Source organism: Oncorhynchus mykiss, chromosome 21, assembly GCF_013265735.2.
Source record: "Oncorhynchus mykiss isolate Arlee chromosome 21, USDA_OmykA_1.1, whole genome shotgun sequence".
Classification (NCBI taxonomy): domain Eukaryota; kingdom Metazoa; phylum Chordata; class Actinopteri; order Salmoniformes; family Salmonidae; genus Oncorhynchus; species Oncorhynchus mykiss.
The window spans coordinates 51478706-51501553 of NC_048585.1; the positions used below are offsets into that span (position 1 = coordinate 51478706).

At 45.0% G+C, this 22848-nt stretch overlaps 2 protein-coding genes across 6 annotated transcripts in view; one reads left to right on the forward strand and one right to left on the reverse strand.

Moving 5' to 3' along the window:
* The window catches only part of LOC110500691 (putative transcription factor p65 homolog), a 28661-nt gene extending 21478 nt beyond the window's left edge, over positions 1–7183 (forward strand). The window contains exons 4-11 of one of the 2 annotated variants that reach the window (XM_021578194.2): positions 282–439; positions 652–743; positions 1209–1343; positions 1532–1636; positions 2367–2582; positions 2707–2781; positions 2885–2959; positions 3123–7183. In XM_021578194.2, coding sequence (XP_021433869.2) covers positions 282–439; positions 652–743; positions 1209–1343; positions 1532–1636; positions 2367–2582; positions 2707–2781; positions 2885–2959; positions 3123–3901 — 1635 coding nt within the window. In that variant the 3' untranslated portion in view covers positions 3902–7183. The remainder of the gene's footprint in view (positions 1–281; positions 440–651; positions 744–1208; positions 1344–1531; positions 1637–2366; positions 2583–2706; positions 2782–2884; positions 2960–3122) is intronic. The other variant, XM_021578195.2, reaches the window with a different exon arrangement.
* c21h11orf68 (chromosome 21 C11orf68 homolog) lies at positions 7002–22618 on the reverse strand. Of its 4 annotated transcripts, none has more exons than XM_021578196.2 (3): positions 22483–22618; positions 21395–21509; positions 7002–8306 (listed from the first exon to the last, which is right to left on the reverse strand). In XM_021578196.2, exon 3 carries the CDS (start codon positions 8237–8239, stop codon positions 7475–7477), a length of 765 nt encoding a protein of 254 aa, XP_021433871.1. In that variant the 5' UTR covers positions 8240–8306; positions 21395–21509; positions 22483–22618; the 3' UTR covers positions 7002–7474. The 4 variants fall into 4 exon arrangements, with proteins under 4 accessions (XP_021433871.1, XP_036814035.1, XP_021433872.1 ...); XM_036958140.1 differs by lacking the exon at positions 22483–22618 and adding an exon at positions 22209–22231; XM_021578197.2 differs by lacking the exon at positions 22483–22618 and adding an exon at positions 21721–22113.
* Between the last annotated feature and the right edge of the window lie 230 nt (positions 22619–22848).

The window sequence follows — 22848 nt, forward strand, 5'->3', positions numbered from 1 at the left end:
CAGGGGCTTAGTCTTTAGCTTTTGTTAAAATGGACTTTTTTAAAGCAGGTTTAGGATACCTTACACAGCAGGTTAGGTTAATTAATGTGTCAAGTTAAGGTTAGGAAAAGGGTTAGGGTTAGCTAAAATGTAAAAAAATATATTTTTTATGTCAAATTTGACAGAAGCTGTATCCCATCTAGACATGACCCACCTTGCTTTATGACATAGGAAAGGAAGTGGTGGAGATTTTGTGGCGGGTGATGGCACACATCCTGCTAACCTGGTTTGCTCCCATGCAGGTGCACAACTACAATGGTCCCCTGCGTGTCCGTGTCTCCTTGGTGACCAAGAACCCGCCTCACAAGCCCCACCCGCACGAGCTGGTGGGGAAAGACTGCAAACATGGCTACTATGAGGCAGACTTGCAGGAGAGACGAGTACACAGGTCAGACTGTGTGTGAGTGTGATAGAAGACATATACTTGGATGACCAAAAGATTACCAGTTAATCATTTATATGACCATTTAGGTCAGGAAAAGTTGTTTCACATAGTCATGATTTTTTAAAGACTAGAACCAGAGCGTGGTTGAATGAAGCACCCTCTTGTGGTCGATCTCTATCTCAGTTTCACACACGTTCACTCTGACTCCTCTCACTGTCTGATCTCAGTTTTCAGAACCTGGGCATTCAGTGTGTGAAGAAAAAGGATGTGAACGAAGCAGTTTCCTGTAGACTGCAGACCCAAAACAACCCTTTCAACAGTGAGTACAGACAGACAAACACACACAGTCAGTCCATTGTCATAACATTGACTGTTATGCACATATTAACTCATCCAATCTCATTTTCATGTTTTGTTAACCTTGGCTTAATCCAATAATATTGTGTGAATAGTAATGTATTTGTCCTCTGTGACCATGACACGATATAGTCAATGCTAGGGCTGGGAATTGCCAGAGACCTCATACTATCACGATACTTATGTGCCGATACGATATGTTTTGTGATTCTCACGATTCTATATATATTGCGTTTGATACTGCGATTTTATTGCAATTTGATGTTACAAACATATTGCTCACTATATGTTTGCTGTAGCATGAGAAAAATATTATTGCGATATGTAACTATCGATTTTTGTTTTACCACTTGTCAATGCCAGATAGCCAATCCCAGATGCCACACCCTTTGGCTTTGTGACTGACTGTGTTGTGTTTTTGCGGTAGTTCCCGAGGCGAAGGTGTGGGAGGAGGAGTTTGACCTGAATGCAGTGAGGCTTTGTTTCCAGGCCTCGATCACTCTACCTACCGGTGAACTTCACCCTCTGGAGCCCGTGGTGTCTCAGCCCATCTACGACAATAGTGAGTCTGCCACACACACACACACACACACTCACTGAGTACACACTGGCTCCCTCATCTGTCACTGTTCTGTCCAGGCTGTTCCTGTTCCACTGTTTACTCTGTCAGTTTCACTCATTTATAAACATGAACTAGACAGGTGCTGTGGCCCTTTAACGCTCCTTCACTCCCATCTCTCTCTCTCACAGGAGCACCCAACACAGCAGAATTGAAGATCTGTCGAGTGAACAGAAACTCTGGGAGCTGCAGAGGAGGGGACGAGATATTCTTACTCTGTGACAAAGTGCAAAAAGGTTTGTCTGACACAAACACTACAATTGTTGTTGGTGCTATTGTGTTGAGCCTGTTAGTTATTGTTTGCCTTCATTCAACGGCTTTGTTCTCCTGTTAGTGTGTGGACTCTTTTGAAGTTCCTCTTTGCCAGACATCCATTTGAAATCATGGTGTATAAGCCCACTGGTAACCACTTACTTAATTGACATCCATTTGAAATCATGGTGTATAAGCCCACTGGTAACCACTTACTTAATTGACACTCATTTGAAATCATGGTGTATAAGCCCACTGGTAACCACTTACTTAATTGACACTCATTTGAAATCATGGTGTATAAGCCCACTGGTAACCACTTACTTAATTGACACTCATTTGAAATCATGGTGTATAAGCCCACTGGTAACTATTTACTTAATTGGCATCCATTTGAAATCATGGTGTATAAGCCCACTGGTAACCACTTACTTAATTGACACTCATTTGAAATCATTGTGAATAAGCCTACTGGTAACCACTTAGCTAATTGAGACTCATTTGATAGTATTGCGTATAAGCCCACATAATTGTTCAAACGTAGAACGAGGGAACTATTATCTCCTCTCTGTATGACATGAAACTGTGGGCTACCAATTATGTTGTTACAAAATATTACCTGGTCAGCTGGACTGGCGCGGAATGAATTCTCCCAGCCAGAAACTCACCTCCTCCTTCCCATCCCTGCTTCCACCCTCTTTGTTCCCTCCACAGAGGACATCGAGGTACGGTTCTTCCAGGACTCGTGGGAGGGGAAGGGCACCTTCTCCCAGGCGGACGTCCACAGGCAGGTGGCCATCGTGTTCCGTACCCCGCCCTTCTACGACACCAACTTGACCGAGCCAATCAAAGTGAAGATGCAGCTTCGCAGGCCCTCGGACCGCGAGGTCAGCGAGCCAATGGACTTCCAATTCCTGCCCTCCGACCCAGGTCTCTTCCCTTTTCGTTACTATGACGACCCGTTTGGTTTCTTTTGGCGACACTCCTGTATGCTGTGAGGTTGTCATGCAAAACCTTTCACACAAGCTAATTATTTAATTTTTTCATTGTACAGATGAATATAGACTGATAGAGAAGCGAAAACGGACAGAGGGAATGTTCCAGAATCTGAAGCTGGGGTCCATATCAGGTAGGTGTCAGATAATGATCCATGTCTCTCACTGAACTAGACAGCTGTGTCATCTGATGGTTTTGGTGGAGTGAATGTGTGATGGTTTATGTTTGAATTCCAGGGGCCATGCCAGCAGAGAGGCCTTTCAACACTGCCAGAAGAACAGTCGCCACCAAGCCAGCAGCTAGCCAGCCTGGTAAATCATCCTACTTATTTAGCTGTTTCTTCTTCATACAGTTAAGGGTGTTCTGTATGTAACATCAGTGGCCAGAAGTTAACTGTTTAGGGACCCTAAGTTAATTTGTAAATTCAACAGCATTGGGTAGGGGACAGTGGTATTGACTGTTTGTGTCTTGCAGTGAACCTAGTGGCGCCCCCTCGTGCCGCCTCTGTGAAGCCCCAGCCCTACTATGATAGCCCCCAGCCTGGCCAGCTGTTCCGAACCCAGCCCAAAGCAGAGCCCTCCTCCTCCACTCCAGCAGAGACCTGGAAGTTCCTCAACAGCCTGACCTTGGACTCCCAACACAAAGCCACCCCCGTGGCCCAATTCACCAACCCCCAGGCATCTGCAGCCACCTCACAGGCCTTCCCCACCGTCAACCTGTCGGACCTTCACGGCTTCACCTTCTCCACCTTCGCTAGTCCCCAGGAGCCAGTTGGCGCAGCCGCTACCCCAGAGCCCACCTCTACCTACGGGGTCCAGGATTCCCAGTTCAGGGTGGATGGCCCCATGGTGGATGAGGAGCTACCCGAGTTCCCCAGCTTCTCTGAGGTCCACCAGTCAGGGACACTAGATAACATAAACATCGACGACTTCCAGGCTATGCTGGTCCAGAGTGGTCTGGCTGGAGAGGGGCCAGGGAACAGTAGGGTGTCGGTCGCTCAGGCACCCTGCCACTTACCTGCCACCAACCCTGTGGTCAACAACAGCTGTGGCGGCAGCACCTGGATGAACTACCCCAACAGCATCGTGAACCTGCTCCAGAGTGAGGGCATGATCGACAGTTCTCCTGGCAACTCCAGCCAGCCGGCCGTCCTCGACGACCTGGACGTCTTCAGCTCCATGGACGAAGACCGTCTCATTTCCATCCTGAACAGTGGCAACCAGGCCGGTTTCGTGTCCGGACATCAGACTTAGAGACCGCTCTGATTTTACAGATATTTTTACTGCAATACTACATTTCTGTAGACCCAGCTCCCTTCCAACCAAACTTCCCTTGTACTTGTTATTCTAATGGACTACAAAGAAAATACATTTGGCTGGCTGATCGAGAATCAGATGGTGCTGTTTGCGCTCTTCTCTATGTGGATTGTGGACATGTTAATTGGGACAGCTGCAGAACCCTACCTGTACTCGATGAACAGAGTGAATATGAGAGAGGGCTACAGGGAACCCCTGGTAACTGCCAGTTTGTGGGCAATCACGAGACCCAAGGATTTGTCACTTTTTGTCAACCCATAAAGATACACCTCCAATGGGTTGTGTATAAACCCAGGCTTGTATCTAGTCTCCAAAGGCAGTGGTATTCACTCCTGGTCCCTAAGAACTTCACGGTTTGAAATGTGTATTCGTGAATCATTGTCAATGTATGGACTGGATAGTCCAGGTCCCGGTTTCCCGATAGCAATGGAACTTAGGCTGACGATGTTTTTAACACTGCATCTTTCCTACAACGCCTGAAGATGTAACATACAGAGTACACACAACATTAAGGACACCTGCTCTTTCCATTACATAGCCCAGGGATATTCAACTCTTACCCAGAGGTCCAGAGCCTGCTGGATTTCCTGTTCTACCTGATAATAATTGCACACACCTGGTGTCCCAGGACTAAATCTCTCCCTGGTTAGAGGGGAACAATGAAAAAAATGCAGTGGCACTGGCTTTGAGGTCCAGAGTTGACCAGGTGAATGCTATGATCCCTTATTGAGGTCACTTGTTAAATCTACTTCAATCAGTGTATGAAAGGGAGGGGACAGGTTAAAGAAGGATTTATAAGCCTTGAGACATGGATTGTGTGTCAATCAGAAGGTGAATGAGCAAGACAAGATTTCAGTGCCTTTGAACGGGGTATGGTAGGTGCCAGACGCACCGGTTTGTGTCAAGAACTGCAACGCGGCTAGGTTTTTCACAAGTTTCCCATTTGTATCAAGAATGGTCCACCACCCAAATAAAATCCAGCCAACTTGTGCTGTCAAGTTGGAGACGTGCCAGGATCCCTGTAGAACGCTTTCGACACCTTGTAGTCGTGGTTGCTCTCCAAATAAGAATTAAAATGATTGCTCTGTCATCTATTATATTGTGCTTGTTTGTGTGCTATATATTTTGTTGGACTCGAAGAATGTCAGTAGATTCTGATTTTTACCAGAAATCGGGTCATAATATTAACCTTGGCTTTCACAGCTTGTCATTTGGAACTTTAACATTTTGGATGTGAAAGGGAAAATATTTCTCAAAAAAAGGGAATCATTTTTGCAAGCACAAAATAAGTTCCCAGTTTAGTTACCTAATCTAACAACCAATAAATCATTAATGGTTGGTCCTCAAACTCATTCCACGGAGGGCCAAGTGGCTGCAGGCTTTCGCTCCTCCCATGTACTTCCTTGATGAATTAAGGTCATTAATTAGTAAGGAACTCCCCTCACCTGATTGTCGGTCTTAATTGAAAGGGGGAAAAAAACCTGCAGGCCCTCCGTGAAATGACTGACATCCGATATATTTGTAGATGAGGCAGATGTCTATGCATTACAACCATTCAAAATTTAAATTGGAAGTGTACTACTAGCCTATAGTGTAGGTAGTGTAATATCACTGTACTATAAAGCAAGAGAAGAATACATTGAAACGACAATGTGCTTAGGCTTTAGATCACGTGTCAAACTCATTCCACGGAGGGCCGAGTGTCTGCGGGTTTTCGCTCCTCCCCTGTACTTGATGAATTAAGGTTACTGATTAGTAAGGCACTGCACTCACCTGGTTGTCTAGGGCTTCATTTAAAGGAAAAGCCAGCAGCCCTCAATGGAATGAGTGATGCCCCTGCCTTAGGTGATATGCGCGATATAGTACTCACCTTGGTGACATATCTAAAATGTTATGTAGTTTTACCATGTTAACATTAACTTGTCACTGTAATTTTCAATACATCGTTGGAAAAGGAAGGATATTGTTTATAGATGTCAGAAATGTAGCAGATTCACTGATATGCTTAGTAAAAAAGATTTGTTAGTCGAGTCGGTATCTCATATCATTTCCGCCCGTCAATTATGCTCATTCAGTGTAGTTTGCTTTTAGGCCAGTGTGATACGATTACATTTTGCGGTATGGTATATGAACTTCGGCTGCAGTTCATTTTACATAAAATAAAACATGTTTAATTAAACCATAACTCTGTACTTAAACCAATGCTGCCTCACTGAAAACAGACACTTGTATAATAATTTTGTAGAAGTATATATGCAGACAGAAAATGAGATTAATTGAAACATTTGGGTTTGCTAAGTGATTGTACGTGTTGCCTACTACACTTCCCACAATGTCCCTCAATACAGTATAAATAATCCTCTTAAGGAGCTGCCCCTTAAATTTTACCTGAAATGACTGCCTAACTGCCTGTAGCTCAGGACCTGAAGCAAGGATTTGCATATTCTTGATACCATTTGAAAGGAAACACTTTGAAGTATGTGGAAATGTGAACTAGGAGAATAACACAGCTCTGGTAAAAGTTGGTACAAAATAACGCATTGTTTTTAAAATTTGTATTACGGTTTGAAATGCAAGAGAAAGGTCATGTATTATTCCAGCCCAGGTACAATTTAGATTTACCACAAGATTGCAGCAGTGTATGTGCAAGGTTGAAGATTGATCCAATGAACCATTGCATTTCTGTTAAATTTTGTATCAAGACTCCCCAAATGTGCCTAATTGGTTTATTATTAACATTAAGTTCATAACTGTGCACTCAAACAATAGCATGGTATTCTTTCACTAATAGCTACTGTAAATTGGACAGTGCGGTTAAATTCTTGTTAATCTAAGCTTTCTGCCAATATCAGATGTCTATGTCCTGGGAAACTTTCATTACTTACAATCTCATTAGCATACGTTAGCTCAACCGTTCCATGGGGAACCCACCGATCCTGTAGAGGATAACTGACAATACAACAGAATGTTTAAAATACATTTATTTGGCAATTGTTGTAATTGATAACATTGAGTACAAAACATAGAAGCCAAACAATGAAAGTGGTAAGACATTTTTATTACAGATACCTTGACATCTTTGTAAATGTTAAATGTACAGAATCACAACAAAACATGCATGTATTCAGTCACTGCATGACCAGTGGCAAGCTCTAGTTTCAGAGTTGTGGATGGCAGCCGCACTACCAAATAAGTAGATTAAAGACTTGATTTACAACATTTTTGTTGAAGTAGTAAAACATTTTTGCTTGTATGTAAACAATATAATCTGAATCTTGAAGCACACTAATGAACTATGGCAAGAAATTATCTGAAATTAATTTCAGCACGATGAACAAGTCTGCTTTGAGATGTATAGGAAGGACTCAGAAATATTAAACCCCATACTTCGGGGAATTAACTGAACCCAAGTCAGAAGTACAGTACTGTACAACATAGTGTTGGACACATGCCATGAGTCAGGCTAAGTGCTTGTTTAGCAATAGCAAACTATCCTCCCACACTCCTTTCCTAGGTGACCTCCAGATTGGTGACTTTGTTGACGATGTGGGAACGTCGGGGCACACACTCCAGGTCGTACTTGCTCTCGTAGATTGTGGGGCAGAGATTCCAGCGGTTGTTGCGATAAATACCCAGGTAAGTGTAAACATCCGGCTTGAAGGACAGCGAGCACTTGACCCCCGTGGCCCGGATGACTGCATCCAGCCTCATCACCTCGTTCTCGTCTGTGAAGTCCTTGTTATAGGAACAGATGACGTGCTTACGGTCAGACTTGGGGTCGCGCGGGCTCACTTTGGTCTGGAAGATCTTCCCTTCCAGGGCTGCTCTGGCCACACACTCCCAGGCATGGTCCACCTTGAAGCCTGAGTCCAGGTGCATCAGCCACTTGCCGGTGAGCACCCCGTGGTTCAGTGCCAGTTCCTTCACCGTCTGGAAGGTGATGGTTCTCCCGCTGGTCAGCAGCCTCTCCCAGCTCGCCTGGAGTCCAGTGATGTCCCCTGTGGCAGGGCAGTGGTCCGGGCCCAACACAGCAATCCACCCCACAGGTCCCTTACCACCCTCCTCGTCCCCAAAGCGCCCCACCTGGGATGGCCTGTTGGTCTCCAGCCAGCCGTCAAACTCAGCTGCAGGCGTTTTGCGAGAGTCAAATATGATCCAGGGGTCCATGTCTGCAGCCATGGACTCTGCTGCATAGCTCTCTGCAGATAATGGCTCTGGGTTCTCCACCTCTGCCCCCTCCTTTGGGACATCTTCCTCCACCTGAACATCCTCCATGGTGGAATCTCAATAAGGGGTTCCTGGGATGGGTTCTCAGCAATGGTCAAATGGGTGCACAATTCTCCTGTAGATAAGCATGGATGTTAGTTTGAGTATGAAAAGTTATAAAAAATTGTTCATGGGAAAACTGCCTTTGCACTCATCCCGAACAAGCATACAACAGAGCATGGAAAGCCCACAATGATCTCGTACAACCAAAAATAGAAGCTGTTTTGGCCTAGCTTTGTTAAACAGCTAGCTAGCTAGCTCGTTAGCATGGATAAATGTTTAGAACTGTATTTACATTTTACTTGCATGAACAGAGCAACTTACAGTATAGTAATGAAATATTTCTGTACTAAGGTAGCTGACCAGCTAGCAATGTTTAAGCCTGCTCAAGTCTCCATGATTTCAATGTCGCTAGCAAAACTTTGAAACACGCTGTATACAAAATAGCAGGTAGCCTAGCGAACGGTACCTAAGAACACAGAACGAGCAGTATGGCAGGTGGCATTGTCATGCTGGAGGATCATGTCAGGATGAGCCTGCAGGAAGGGTACCACATGAGAGGAGGATGTCTTCCCTGTAACGCACAGCGTTGAGATTGCCTGCAATGACAACGAGCTCAGTCTGATGATGTGACACACCGCCCCAGACCATGACAATCCCCCCACTTCCAAATCGATCCCTCTCCAGAGTACAGGCCTTGGTGTAACGCTCATTCCTTCGACGATAAACGCAAATTTGACAACCACCCCTGGTAAGACAAAACCACAACTCCTCAGTGAAGAGCACTTTTTGCCAGTCCAGCAACGGTGGGTTTGTGCCCATAGGCGACGTTGTTGCCGGTGATGTCTGATGAGGACCTGCCTAACAACAGGCCTACAAGGACGATCAGCTGTCCGTCCTGTAGCACCGTCTTAGGCGTCTCACAGTACAGACATTGCAAATTATTGCCCTGGCCACATCTGCAGTCCTCATGCCTCCTTGCAGCATGCCTAAGGCACGTTCACACAGATGAGCATGGACCCTGGGCATCTTTCTTTTGTGTTTTTCAGAGTCAGTAGAAAGGACTCTTTAGTGTCCTAAGTTTTCATTACTGACCTTAAATGCCTATCGTCTGTGAGCCATTAGTGTCTTAACGGCCATTCCACAGGTGCCTGTTCATTATTTGTTTATGGTTCATTGAACAAGCATGGGAAACAGTGTTTAAACCCTTTACAATGAAGATCTGTGAAGTTTTGGATTTTTACAAATTATCTTTGAAAGACAGGGTCATGAAAAGGGGACGTACATTTTTTTGCTGAGTTTATTAGAAAAATAACGAAGGTTACATGTGGATCACTCTTGTGTGTAATAAGTGTAACCATTTATGTGGATAACTCCCATATGGTACCCTTCCGCGCGGCAGGATACATTGCGTAATAATTTCCGATTAGTCCGGTGTAGTGCTGCGGCTGACCCCCTTAAGTGATCCAATAGCTCAAATAACCTTTGTTATATAGCACTATATTGGATCACTCCAATATGGTATCACAATACAAGATTAAAAATCTGTGAACTAGGTAAGGGTAGGACTGAGCTCAGGGCAGTCATAGTTGCTATATCCCTCTATCCCCACTCAGGGAAATGGAGGCAACACCAAGCCAAGCGCAACAATGACTCGATAGTAACTAGAAAAAGGTGCTAGATGATGCCCAACTGGCTAAAGCACACGTCATTGAGGGGAACTCCTTGCAGCAGTGCCCACGATGTAGCTAGTCCTCTAGTAGAATGCGCCACTACAGCAGAAGCCGCAGGAAGAGCATTTGCTGACAAATGTAAGGGCCGGTTCACATGTCTGTCAAACAGGACCTTCGTCAAGAATTGTCTGGACTCATTCTGAAATGCATTCAGTGCTCACTGAAAAAGGCATGAAGTTTACTCACCCTCTTAGTGGAGGTAATAGCCAACAGGATTGCCATCTTCATGGATAGGTGCTTCAAAGTCATCGACTCTAGGGGCTCAAGGGCGGCTTAGCAAGCGCTAACAGCACCACGTCAATGTTCCAGTTTGGCACAGAGCGGGCCATTGCTGGACACTGACGTCGAACTCCATAAAATTTGGAGAGCAATGGGTAGCCAGCCATGGGTCCCTCTTGGCCTTCGTCATGACGGCTAAATACACTAAATGTGGATTCCGCTCAGACCGGATCAAGCTGTGACTGAAAACCATTTGCACATATTGCTCTCAAACCATGTACACAATATGCCCCACCACATTTCATATGACGCATTGGTAGAAGAAACCATGGCACTCTGCAACGTGTTCACCACATTGTCCTGAAGGCCAAGACTGGTCCACTAACGGCTCTGAGGCCAAGCCCGAAGCATGTGGGTCCAGATGCCAGTGGTCCCCCAGCCTGAAGAGAAGGTTGGGCCTTAAGGGCAGCTGCCATGGGGTCCCCGAGAGGCTGAACCATTGTAAAGCATCATCTCTCAAGAGCATGTCTGCTGCATTGTTCAAGAACCCTGGGATATATGCTACTCTGATCAATGCTGAACGGGTCTGGGCCCATGGCAAGAGCTCCCGAACCATTGGATTAGGAAATGCTGTCCTACCAGGTAGGGCTGGAATTGTTGAAGAGCTAGGCAAACCACCCTGAGCTCCAGTTGCTAACTGGCTCTGAACACAGCACCTCAACCTGTCAGAGGCTTCAGTGCACACCAGCTCTCTGCGGTGGACTCGGATCAGGCTCCCACCCTTTACCAGGAAGGAGCGGGATAGCCACTTCGATGAAATCCTCAAACATTCACTAATCACGAACAGTTGACGGTGTCTGTTGATTTGGGGCCGCCTGTGGGAGTTGAACCATCGCATGAGTGGCCTGATGGAGAATGCCAAGTGGAACCAACAGTGAAGCCACCAATTTTGTTACTCTCGCCTAAGGGAGATGTGCCCTCATGAGAGTCGAGTCTATGGACATCCTGAGGTAGATCACCTTCCGTGGGGGGGGGGGGGGGGGGGGGGTTCATGTGACTTCTCATTAGGTTGAGTCCCATAACTCGAATGTGTCAATAGGGTCCTTGTGTCTGTGGCCTGTTCACTGATTGGGCAGACTATCCAAACATCCAGGTAAGGCAGTTAATTCCTACAATAGAATGTGCCACCACAGCAGAATGTGCCACCACAGCAAAAGGCAAAGGCAGACAGGGCGGCCAAAATGCTGCAGTAACAGTGTGCACCATGCAATGTGAGAATCCGGTTGGATAGGCCCTTGCCCAACACTCTCACCATAGTTACCTGATGAAGCTTTCGTATTGCCTGCGTCTGTGAAAAGTGTCTATTGCCCTAGCAAGGCACAACACACTGGGGGAAAACTCTAGTTCACCTGAAACAGCGAGTGTGGACAACTTTATTGACAGGTTAACGTGTCTGTCAGACAGAACCCTTGGCCAGAATGAGGGGTTTGGATGTAGGTAATCTGAACTCCTTCTGAAACATTGTCAACCAAGGCATTAACACTAGAAAACCAGAACTACAGCGGTGGCCAGCATCATAGGTCATAGCCTTCCATCACTGTATTCAGTGCCCATGTGGACTCCACTTGCGTCTCTGTTTGGCTTTTGGGCCTGTGAGAAGCTGCCAATGCCAGCACCTCAGGGTGACTACAGAGTGCCACACAGGCAGGGACACCTGGCAAAAAATGAAATAGGCATTTCCATAAGTATTCAGTCTGTTTCCTCAGTACTTTGTTAAAGCACATTTGGCAGCGATTACAGCATCGAGTCTTCTTGGGTATGACACTTCAAGCTTGGCACACCTGTATTTGGGGAGTTTCTCCCATTATTCTCTGCAAGCTCCGTCAGGTTGGATGGGTTTGCAAAGGGTCAGAAACTTTCCGGAATTTTCCCATGGGAAGTTAATTTCCAGGGCAAAAAAAATAATTTTAAAAAGTTAGATTATGACAGTAAGCTTTTGTGGGATACACAAGGAAATTATAGGTCTTGTGGCATATTTTGGATAAACTATCCTCAATTCATAGGAATTGTAACCCTCCGCATGCACAGTGCATTCTTCCATCACATGTACAGCTGATTCTCAAGATCTTGCACACTAATGAGATGCTATGGAGCCCACACTACTACACTGTCTGAGCCAAGGACTACATGCTTTCTGGTAAGTTTTGATTACAATACTGGGTGTGGTGAATATTTTATATGACATACATTATTTTTTGTTAACTAGTAAATAGTTGCCTACAGCAAAGTGTGTTTAAATTAGTTAGAAATTAACACTTACTAGTAGTTAGTTTCTGCTACCATGTGGGATTTAGCTTGCTTGAGCCTGCTAACTGAGGAGTGTTCATTCACCTGTTCCCATACATGTTTCATTTTAAAACATTTCTTACAAAGGAGTTGTTTAATCTAACTGCTTAACTATTTATCTGTAAATGGAAATTAATTTAGGGTTTTCTATTTTTTTCCCCCCTAATCTTAACAGGAAACTGCCACCATCTGATGTGTGGAGACATTTCACTGCAGCTAACGGAGAAGGAAAAGCTGTGTACATTTGCAAATACTGTGCCAAATGTGAAGAATGGAACACAGATGCAGAATCTGGCCAAGTGCATAAAGTTCCCTCAGCGCTAACAACCTCTGACAAAAGCCCCTCTATTTCTGTTCGAGGTGAAAATGATAAATCAGACACCTTATCGGTAGCAACAGCTCATGCTCCTCTTGGAGTCATACGTTTGTTTGACTCAATGGAGGAACTTAGAAATGCTGATGAATGTCTTGCTCGAGCTGTGTATGCAACTGGTTCACCTCTGATGCTCACAGGCAATGTGTATTGGAAGATATTTCTGAATGTTCTTCGCCCAGCATACACCCCTCCAACCAGACATGCTTTATCTACTCATTTGCTGGATGCAGAGTTCAAGGTCAAGCAAATCATAGAAAGCAGACTATTGCAATCGTCTCCGATGGATGGTTGAATGTTCGTGACCAGGAATAATTAACTGCATCATCTCCACCCCTCAACCAGTATTCTACAAGAGCACAGACACAAGGGACAGACACACCGGTCTCTACATTGCAGATGAGCTGAAAGCAGTCAATGACCTTGGACACCAGAAGGTATTTGCACTGGTGACAGACAATGCTGTGAACATGAAGGCTGCTTGGTCTAAAGTGGAGGAGTCCTACCATCACACCCATCGGCTGTGATGCTAATGAATTGAATCTACTCCTCAAAGACATCATGGCACTCAAAACAATGGATACTCTACAAGAGAGCCAAGCAAATAGTTGGGTATGTGTAGGGTCTTCAAGTTATAGCAGCAATCTACCTCACCAAGCAACGTGAGAAGAATAAGAGCACCACATTGAAGCTGCCCAGCAACACCCATTGGGGTGGTGTTGTCATCATGTTTGACAGGTACCTGGAGGGGAAGGAGTCTCTACAAGAAGTGGCCATATCACAGTCTGTCAATATGCACAGCCCCAATCAAGAGTATCCTCCTGGATGATGCATTTTGGGAGAGTGGTACACAGCCTGAAACCTATAGCAGTAGCCATTGCAGATTGAGGGAGACAATGCCATCCTGTCTGATGTTCAGACTCTGCTTGCAGATGTAAGAGAAGAAATCCATACTGCCCTTCCCACTTCACTGTCGCGCCAAACAGTGGAAACTGCAGTTCTGAAATACATCAAAAAGCTTGAAGACTTCTGCCTAAAGCCCACACACGCCGCAGCGTACATGTTGGACCCCAAGTATGCTGGCAAGAGCATCCTATCTGGTGCAGAGATCAACAAGGCCTATGGTGTCAACACTACGGTGTCTCGCCACCTTGGCCTGGTGGCAAATTTGAGGCTTTTTGAGAACGAGTCATCAACAAGATTGGAAAGTGACAGGGAAGATGAGGCTTCAGAGTCTGACGTTCAAGGAGGTGGACATTGAGGTCCATGGAGAAGACATGGAAGCCTGAGAGGAAGACAACCAAAGCTTTAGTTTCTAGACTATCATTTCACAGATGTATGTTAAATATTTTGGGGAGATGCGATGGATCAATCAATATTCCCTTTTGTTGTTCAGTGAAATCATCCCATGTGAAGAGTCAATTCATAACTAAATTGTTTTTTGGTTTTAATCTATTGGAAGGACTTATCATAAGTAGACATGGCAAATGACTAAGGTAAAAGTTTGAGTTCGTCTCCACATGATATGGTAAATAAACTCAGCAAAAAGAGGAACAACCCCTTTTCAGGACGCTGTCTTTCAAAGAATTCGTAAAAATCGAAATAACTTCACAGATCTTCATTGTAAAGAGTTTAAACACCGTTTCCCATGCTTGTTCAATGAACCATAAACAATTAAATGCACCTTTTGGAATGGTTGTTAAGACACTAACAGCTTAGACAGTAGGTAATTAAAAGGTCACAGTTATGAAAACTTAGGACACTAAAAAAAGGCCTTTCTACAGACCCTGAAAAACATCAAAAGAAAGATGCCCAGGGTCCCTGCTCATTTGCGTGAGCATGCTGCAAGGTCCGTACTGAGAGACGCCTAAGACAGCGCTACAGGGAGACAGGACGGACAGCCGATCATCCTTGCAGTAGCAGATCACATGTAACACCTGCACAGGATCGGTACATCCGAACATCACACCTGCGGGACAGGTACAGGAAGGCAACAACTGCCCGAGTTACACCAGGAACACACAATCCCTCCATCAGTAGTCAGACTCTCCGCAATAGGCTGAGAGAGAATTGACTGAGGGCTTGTAGGCCTGTTAGGCAGGTCCTCAGACATCACCGGCAACAACGTCTCCTATGGGCACAAAACCACCGACGCTGGACCAGACAGGACTGGCAAAAAGTCCTCTCCACTGACGAGTCGAGGTTGTCTCACCAGGGGTGATGGTCAGATTCGCGTTTATCGTCAAAGGAATGAGCGTTACACCGAGGCCAGTACTCAGGAGCGGGATCAATTTGGAGGTCCGTCATTGTCTTGGGCGGTGTGTCACAGCATCATCAGAATTAGCTCGTTGTCATTGCAGGCAATCTCAACGCTGTGCGTTACAGGGAAGACATCCTCCTCCCTCATGTGGTACCCTTCCTGCAGGCTCATCCTGACATGATCCTCCAGCATGACAATGCAACCTGCCGTACTGCTTGATCTGTGCGTGATTTCCTTCAAAACAGGAATGTCACTGTTCTGCCATGGCCAACAAAGAGCCCGGATCTCAATCCCCTTGAGCACGTCTGGGACCTGTTTGATCGGAGGGTGAGGGCTAGGGCCATCCCCCCAGAAATGTCCGGGAAGGTGCCTTGGTGGAAGAGTGGGGTAACATCTTACAGCAAGAACTGGCAAATCTGGTGCCGTCCATGAGGAGGAGATGCACTGCAGTACTTCATGCAGCTGGTGGTCACACCAGATACTGACTTACTTTTGATTTTACACACTTCAAGGACACATTATTCACTATCTGTTAGTCACGTCTGTGGAACTTGTTCAGTGTCGCAGTTGTTGAATCTTATGGTCATACAAATATTTACACAGGTTAAGTTCTGAAAATAAATGCAGTCGACAGTGAGGGGACTTTTGTTGCCGAGTTTAAATCCAATGCAAAAAAACAGCTACATTTAAATAGTATTAATATTAATTCCCACGTAAAAGTTTGCACCTCTGAATATTCCCCAAAATCTGCAACCCTAGTTGCTGCCCAGCTATTTTCAAATCAAAGTTTATTTGTCAAGTGCGCCAAATACAACAGGTGTAGTAGACCTTACAATGAAATGCTTACCTTTCAAGCTCTAACCAATAGTGCAAAACAGGTATTAGGTGAACAGTAGGTAAGTAGGCTATAAAACTTGCGAGGCTACATACACCGGTTAGTCATGCTGATTGAGGTAGTATGTACTAGAGGTCGACCGATTAATCGGAATGACCGATTAAGTTTCCATAAATCGGAATTTTGGGATTTTTTTTTTTTTTTTACACCTTTATTTAATCTTTATTTAACTAGGCAAATCAGTTAAGAACACATTCTTATTTATTTTCAATGACGGCCTAGGAACGGTGGGTTAACTGCCTTGTTCAGGGGCAGACCGATAGATGTTCACCTTGTCAGCTCGGGGGATCCAATCTTGCAACCTTACAGTTAACTAGTCCAACGCAATAACGACCTGCCTCTTGTTGCACTCCACAAGGAGACTGACTGCCTGTTACACGAGTGCAGTAAGCCAAAGTAAGTTGCTAGCTAGCATTAAACTTATCTTATAAAAAAGCAATCAATCATAATCACTAGTTAACTACACGTGGTTGATGATATTACAAGATATTATCTAGCGTGTCCTGCGTTGCATATAATCTGACTGAGCATACCACTATCTAAGTATCTGACTGAGCGGTGGTAGGCAGAAGCAGGCGCGTAAACATTCATTCAAACAGCACTTTCCTTGCGTATTGCCAGCAGCTCTTCGTTGTGCTTCAAGCATTGCGCTGTTTATGACTCCAAGCCTATCAACTCCCGAGATGAGACTGGTGTAACCGAAGTGAAATGGCTAGCTAGTAAGCGCGCGCTAATAGCGTTTCAAACGTCACTCGCTCTGAGCCTGTGGTTGTTTCCCTTGCTCTGCATAGGTAACGCTGTGTCGAGGGTGGCTGTTGTCGTTGTGTTCCTGGTTCGAGCCCAGGGAGGAACGGAAGCTATACTGTTACACTGGTATAGAGGGAAATAGTCCTATAATAACTACAACCTAAAACTTCATACCTGAGAATATTGAAGACTCATGTTAAAAAGGAACCACCAGCTTTCATGTTCTGAGCAAGGAACTTAAGCGGTAGCTTTTTTACATGGCACATATTGCACTTTTACTTTTTTCTCCAACACTTTGTTTTTGCCTTATTTAAACCAAATTGAACATGTTTCATTATTTATTTGAGACTAAATAGATTTTATTGATGTATTATATTAAGTTAAAATAAGTGTTCATTCAGTATTGTTGTAATTGTCATTATTACAAATATTTTTTTTATTTTTTTTAATCTACCGATTTAAAATCGGTATCTGCTTTTTTGGTCCTCCAATAATTGGTATCGGTGTTGAAAAATCATAATCGGTCAACCTCAGTATGGACATGTAGATATGGTTAAAGTGACTATGCACGTGATAACCAGAGTAGCAGCAGTGTAAAAAGAGGGGTTGGGAGGGGCACACAATGCAAATAGTCTGGGTAGCCATTTGATTACCTGTTCAGGAGTCTTATGACTTGGGGGTAAAAACTGTTAAGAAGCCTTTTTGTCCTAGACTTGGCACTCTGGTAACTGCTTGCCATGCGGTAGAGAACAGTCTATGACTGGGGTAGCTGGGGTCTATGACAATATTTAGGGCCTTCCTCTGACACTGCCTGGTGTAGAGGTCCTGAATAGCAGGCAGCTTAGCCTCAGTGATGTACTAGGCCGTACGCACTACCCTCTGTAGTGCCTTGCATTCAGAGAACGAAAAATTGCCGTACCAGGCAGTGATGCAACCAAAACTCTCAATGTTGCAGCTGAAGAAACCTTTTGAGGATCTCAGGACCCATGCCAAATCTTTTTAGTTTCCTGAATAGGCTTTGTCGTGCCCCCTTCACGACTGTCTTGGTGTGTTTTGACCATTCTAGTTTGTTGTTGATGTGGACACCAAGGAACTTGAAGCTCTCAACCTGCTCCACTACAGCCCCATCGATGAGAATGGGGGCGTGCTCGGTCCTCCTTTTCCTGTAGTCCACAATCATCTCCTTAGTCTTGGTTACGTTGAGGGATAGGTTGTTATTCTGGCACCACCCGGCCAGGTCTCTGATCACCTCCCTATAGGCGGTCTCGTCATTGTCGGTGATCAGGCCTACCACTGTTGTGTCGTCTGCAAACTTAATGATGGTGTTGGAGTTGTGCCTGGCCATGCAGTCGTGGGTGAAAAGGGAGTACAGGAGGGGATTGAGCACACACCCCTGGGGCAGCTCCAGTATTGAGGATCAGTGAGGCAGAAGTGTTGCTACCTACCCTCACCACCTGGGGGCGGCCCGTCAGGAAGTCCAGGATCCAGTTGCAGAAGGTGTTTAGTCCCAGGATTCTTAGCTTAGTGATGAGCATTGAGGGTACTATGGTGTTGAACGCTGAGCTGTAGTCAATGAATAGCATTCTCACATAAGTGTTCATTTTGTCCAGGTGGGAAAGGGCAGTGGGGAGTGCAATAGAGATTGCATCTGTGGATCTGTTTAGGTGGTATGCAAATTAGAGTGGGTCTAGGGTGTCTGGGATAATGGTGTTGGTGTGAGCCATTACCAACCTTTCAAATCACTTCATGGCTACGGACATGAGTGCTACGGGTCTGTAGTCATTTAGACAGGTTGCCTTTGTGTTCTTGGACACAGGGGCAGCTTGAAACATGTTGGTATTACAGACTCAATCATGGACATGTTGAAAATGTCAATGAAGACCCCTGCCAGTTGGTCAGCACATGCCCGGAGCACACGTCCTGGTAATCCGTCTGGCCCCACAGCCTTGTGTATGTTGACCTGTTTAAAAGGTCTTACTCACGTTGGCTACGGAGAGCGTGATCACACAGTCGTCCGATCAGATCTCTCCAGAGATGTTTGATCGGGTTCAAGTCCGGGCTTTGGCTGGGCCACTCAAGGACATTCAGAGACACGAAGCCACTCCTGCATTGTCTTGGCTGTGTGCTTAGGGTTGTTGTCCTGTTGGAAGGTGAACCTTCACCCCAGTCTGAGGTCCTGAGCGTTCTGGAGCAGGTTTTCAACAAGGATCTCTGTACTTTGTTAATCCTTCCCTCGATCCTGACTAGTCTCCCAGTCCCTGCCTCTGAAAAAAAAAAAAAAAAACATCCCCACAACATGATTCTGCCACCACCATGCTTCACCGTAGGGATGGTGCCAAGTTCCCTCCAGATGTGATACTTGGCATTCATGCCAAAGAGTTCAACCTTGGTTTCATCCGACCAGAGAATCTTATTTCTCATGGTCTGGGAGGCTTAAGGTGCCTTTTGGTGAACTCCAAGCGGGCTGTCATGTGCCTTTTACTGAAGAGTGGCTTCCATCTGGCCACTCTACCATAAAGGCCTGATTGGTGGAGTGCTGCAGCGATAGTTGTACTTCTGGAAGTTTCTCCCATCTCCACAGAGGAACTCTCGAGCTCTAACAGAGTGACCATCATATTCTTGGTCACCTCTCTGACCAAGGCCATTCTCCCCCGATTGCTCAGTTTGGCCGGGCAGGCCAGCTCTACGAAGTGTCTTGGTGGTTCCAAACTTCTTCCATTTAAAAATGATGGAGGCCCCTGTGTTCTTAGGGACCTTCAATGCTGCAGAAACGTTGGTACCCTTCTCCAGATCTGTGCCGACACAATCCTGTCTCAGAGCTCTACGGACAATTCCTTCGACTTCATGGCTTGGTTTTTGCTTTGACATGCACTGTCAACTGTGGGATCTTTATAGACAGGTGTGTGACTTTCCAAATCATGTCCAATCAATTGAATTGACCACAGATGGACTCCAATCAAGTTGTAGAAACATCTCAAGGATGATCAATGGAAACAGGATGCGCCTGAGCTAAATTTCAAGTCTCATAGCAAAGGGTCTGAATACTTATGTAAACAATTATTTTTTTTTAAATTATACATTTGCAAACATTTCTAAAAACCTGTTTCACTTCGTCATTATGGGGTATTGTGTGTAGATTGTTTTATTTAATGCTTAGGAAATTGTTTTATTTAATACAATTTCCTAAGCATTTTACAAGGCCGTAACGTAACAAAATGTGGAAAAGGTCATGGGGGTCTGAATACTTTCTAAAGGCACAGTATATACTGAAACACTCAGTGTAATAGTTCTGAGGTTAGTTTCCAGTGGAAACTAAGAGTTAGTGTTAACTGTAAGTACAACAAAACTAATAACCCTAGCTACACACTGCAACATGGCAGTGTAATAGCTAAAAAGTGAGTTTCCAAGGGAAACTAGGATAGTCACTGGAAACTAGCATAGTTACTCTGTAACCTACTGTAAGTAGTGCAACAGAAAAACTATAGTAAACCCAGCTACACACTGGAAAAACTCCGATAGTTATGTTTAAATTAAGGGGTATTTACAGTGTACTGTAAATTAGCGCAACAGAACTATAGTAAAAACAGCTACACACTGAAACCCTTAAGTGTAATAGATTACTGTAAAACAGAAACAAACTATCACAACGCAGCAACTACGTTTAAAAAAAACCCAGTGTAATCTCACTATGGCTGGGCTAACAAATTTAGCCCAATACTGGAAAATGAAGCCAAAAGTATTATTACTGTGTCTATAGTAAACACATTACGATAGTATAGAATGGGACCTACAGTATCATACTTAGTCTCATTATCTGGAGGCGAGCTGAATGGCTGCAGCTTTTCGGTGTGGAAAACTTAAGCCAACAGTGTGAACTGCCTGACCATGAAGGGGCATGGCATTCTACCTCACACGTTTATAGCTTATTTCTTGCTTTATACGTGGGTGTGCTGGTTGGCAGGACTTCAGGAAAGTGTGTTTACAACTGTGCTTAGTCCTACAATGGTCACCTCTCGTTAAGCTAGCTACTTTGCATAGCTCGTTCACCGTGGAACACACAAGAGTCTAGGCAACATGGCTGCGCCCTGTGAAGGATGAAACGGTGCACCTCACATCACCTAGTTCACGCAGGGGGAAAACTGCAAGCCCGCCAGAGCGAAACAAACAGTCTCCCGATCTTGTGGGGTAAACACGGTCCCCGAAGCCGAAGGCTATTACCGGGAGGGTTCCGGGGACAGACAAGTCACAGACAACTAAGACGAATCCTCAACGCTGCAATACTGGTAGACAAAACAGAGTATCGCACAGGTCAGTACACTGTCTCAAGTTTTTTTTAAAAGGACAAAACCCAAACTAGATGGCACAAGCCATTCCGTGTGGGGGGACAGCAGAGCACCCTGATGGAGAGGATAGTTAGCTAGCTGGTCCAAGATATTGAAGCTGCAGGTATACTTCCACACTAACAGATCTTACCATGCAAATCCTCTGGAATGAGCCAATAAAAGGAAGAGGGTCAGTCGCAGTATTACCTGGTACTAATCTGAAATTCTGGCTGCATTTCAATTGCGTAAAATACAAACCCTCCACTTACCCTTGTGGGAATCCTCGTGCAATCTTTTCCACCGGTCCTAACAATTAGCCAAGCAAGGGAAGTTGGCAACTCAGTCCTCGTTTGTGATAGTGTAAGATTCTGTTCACTTCAGGGCCTAAAACGTTCCATAATTCAATTTGAAGATTAAGTCACCCAAAACGTAAAACCAACATCAAGTCACCATACAATTGTAAGTAAAAACGAATCTAAAGTTCAAGATTGTGCTACTAATGCACAAACACGTAATGACGTTTGTTAAGCTTTTGGAAATGCTAGATAGCACATACAATATGTGTTGTCAGGGAAAGTTGTAATTTTCAATTTACCCGATATCGTCGGATGGCTAGTATTCGATGTCTGCGGATGGTTTGTCATCTAGCCATGACATGAAATACAATCAAAATGGACTGAGCGCATATGAAAGCACACACAGCTACCGGTGGTTCCATGATGAATGAAAACATCCGTGGGACTAACTTTAGGCCAAGGTCGACCATTTAAAATGAATTCCCTCTGCCAGCGCACCTTGCCCTGCAAGTGTCAACTCATCATGCCTCATGTTATCATAAGTGTGCACTTAATTTGAGGGCTGACGGGGGAAGGTGTGTGTTTGGAATTCAGCCAGTTGGTGTCTTTTATGTGTTTGGACTGAAGCATCTTACTCGGACTGTATCCTGCCGCACGAAATAATACCACACTGGAGTGATCCAATATAGTGCTACATAACACACATGAGTCTAGACAAGATAACTGCGACTTGTGACACCTAGTTCATTCTCAGGGAGAACTGCAAGCCGGCCGAAATTAAACATACCGTCTCCGGATATTGTGGGGTAGGCGCGGTCCCCGAACCCGAGGGCTATGACCAGGGGGGTTCTTGTGGACAGACAACTAAGCCAAACCTTCTGCACCACAATACTGGATAAACCAAATAAAGTATCGCCCAGGTTAGTAATAAAAACAAGGACGAAAACCAAACGAGATAGCACAAACTAAACCGAGTGGGGGGACAGCAGCGCACCATGATGGAGAGGCTAGCTAGCTGCGGGTATTACTTATGCGCTTATACACTAACATAGAGCTCTTACCAAACGAATCCTCGCTGGAATGAGACGAGAAAATGAAGAGATGGAAGTAGTGCGCCGACAGTTATTTAAGGGTGTCAGCCGCAGCACTACCCGGTACAGCAGACTAATCGGAAATTCTTACTCGGGGTGTATCCTGCCGCACGGACGGAGTGATCCAATATAGTGCCACATTACAATTGTATCATGCACTTTTAGCTTTTTGTCACGTATAGCTTGCAATGTTGCATTTTACCTCAACACGGCAGTCATTTGATAATAATCAATCTGTGTTTGTTTATTATGTCAAACCCGCGTGCTGTCTATTTGACCAGACCAGACAGTGTGCAGGCTTAGGCGAGAGACCTACGGACCGGGAGACCCTGCGGA

Coding starts and splice junctions, on each gene's coding strand:
- c21h11orf68 (XM_021578196.2), bottom strand. CDS start 8,239: ATGGAGGATGTTCAGGTGGAGGAAGATGTCCCAAAGGAGGGGGCAGAG.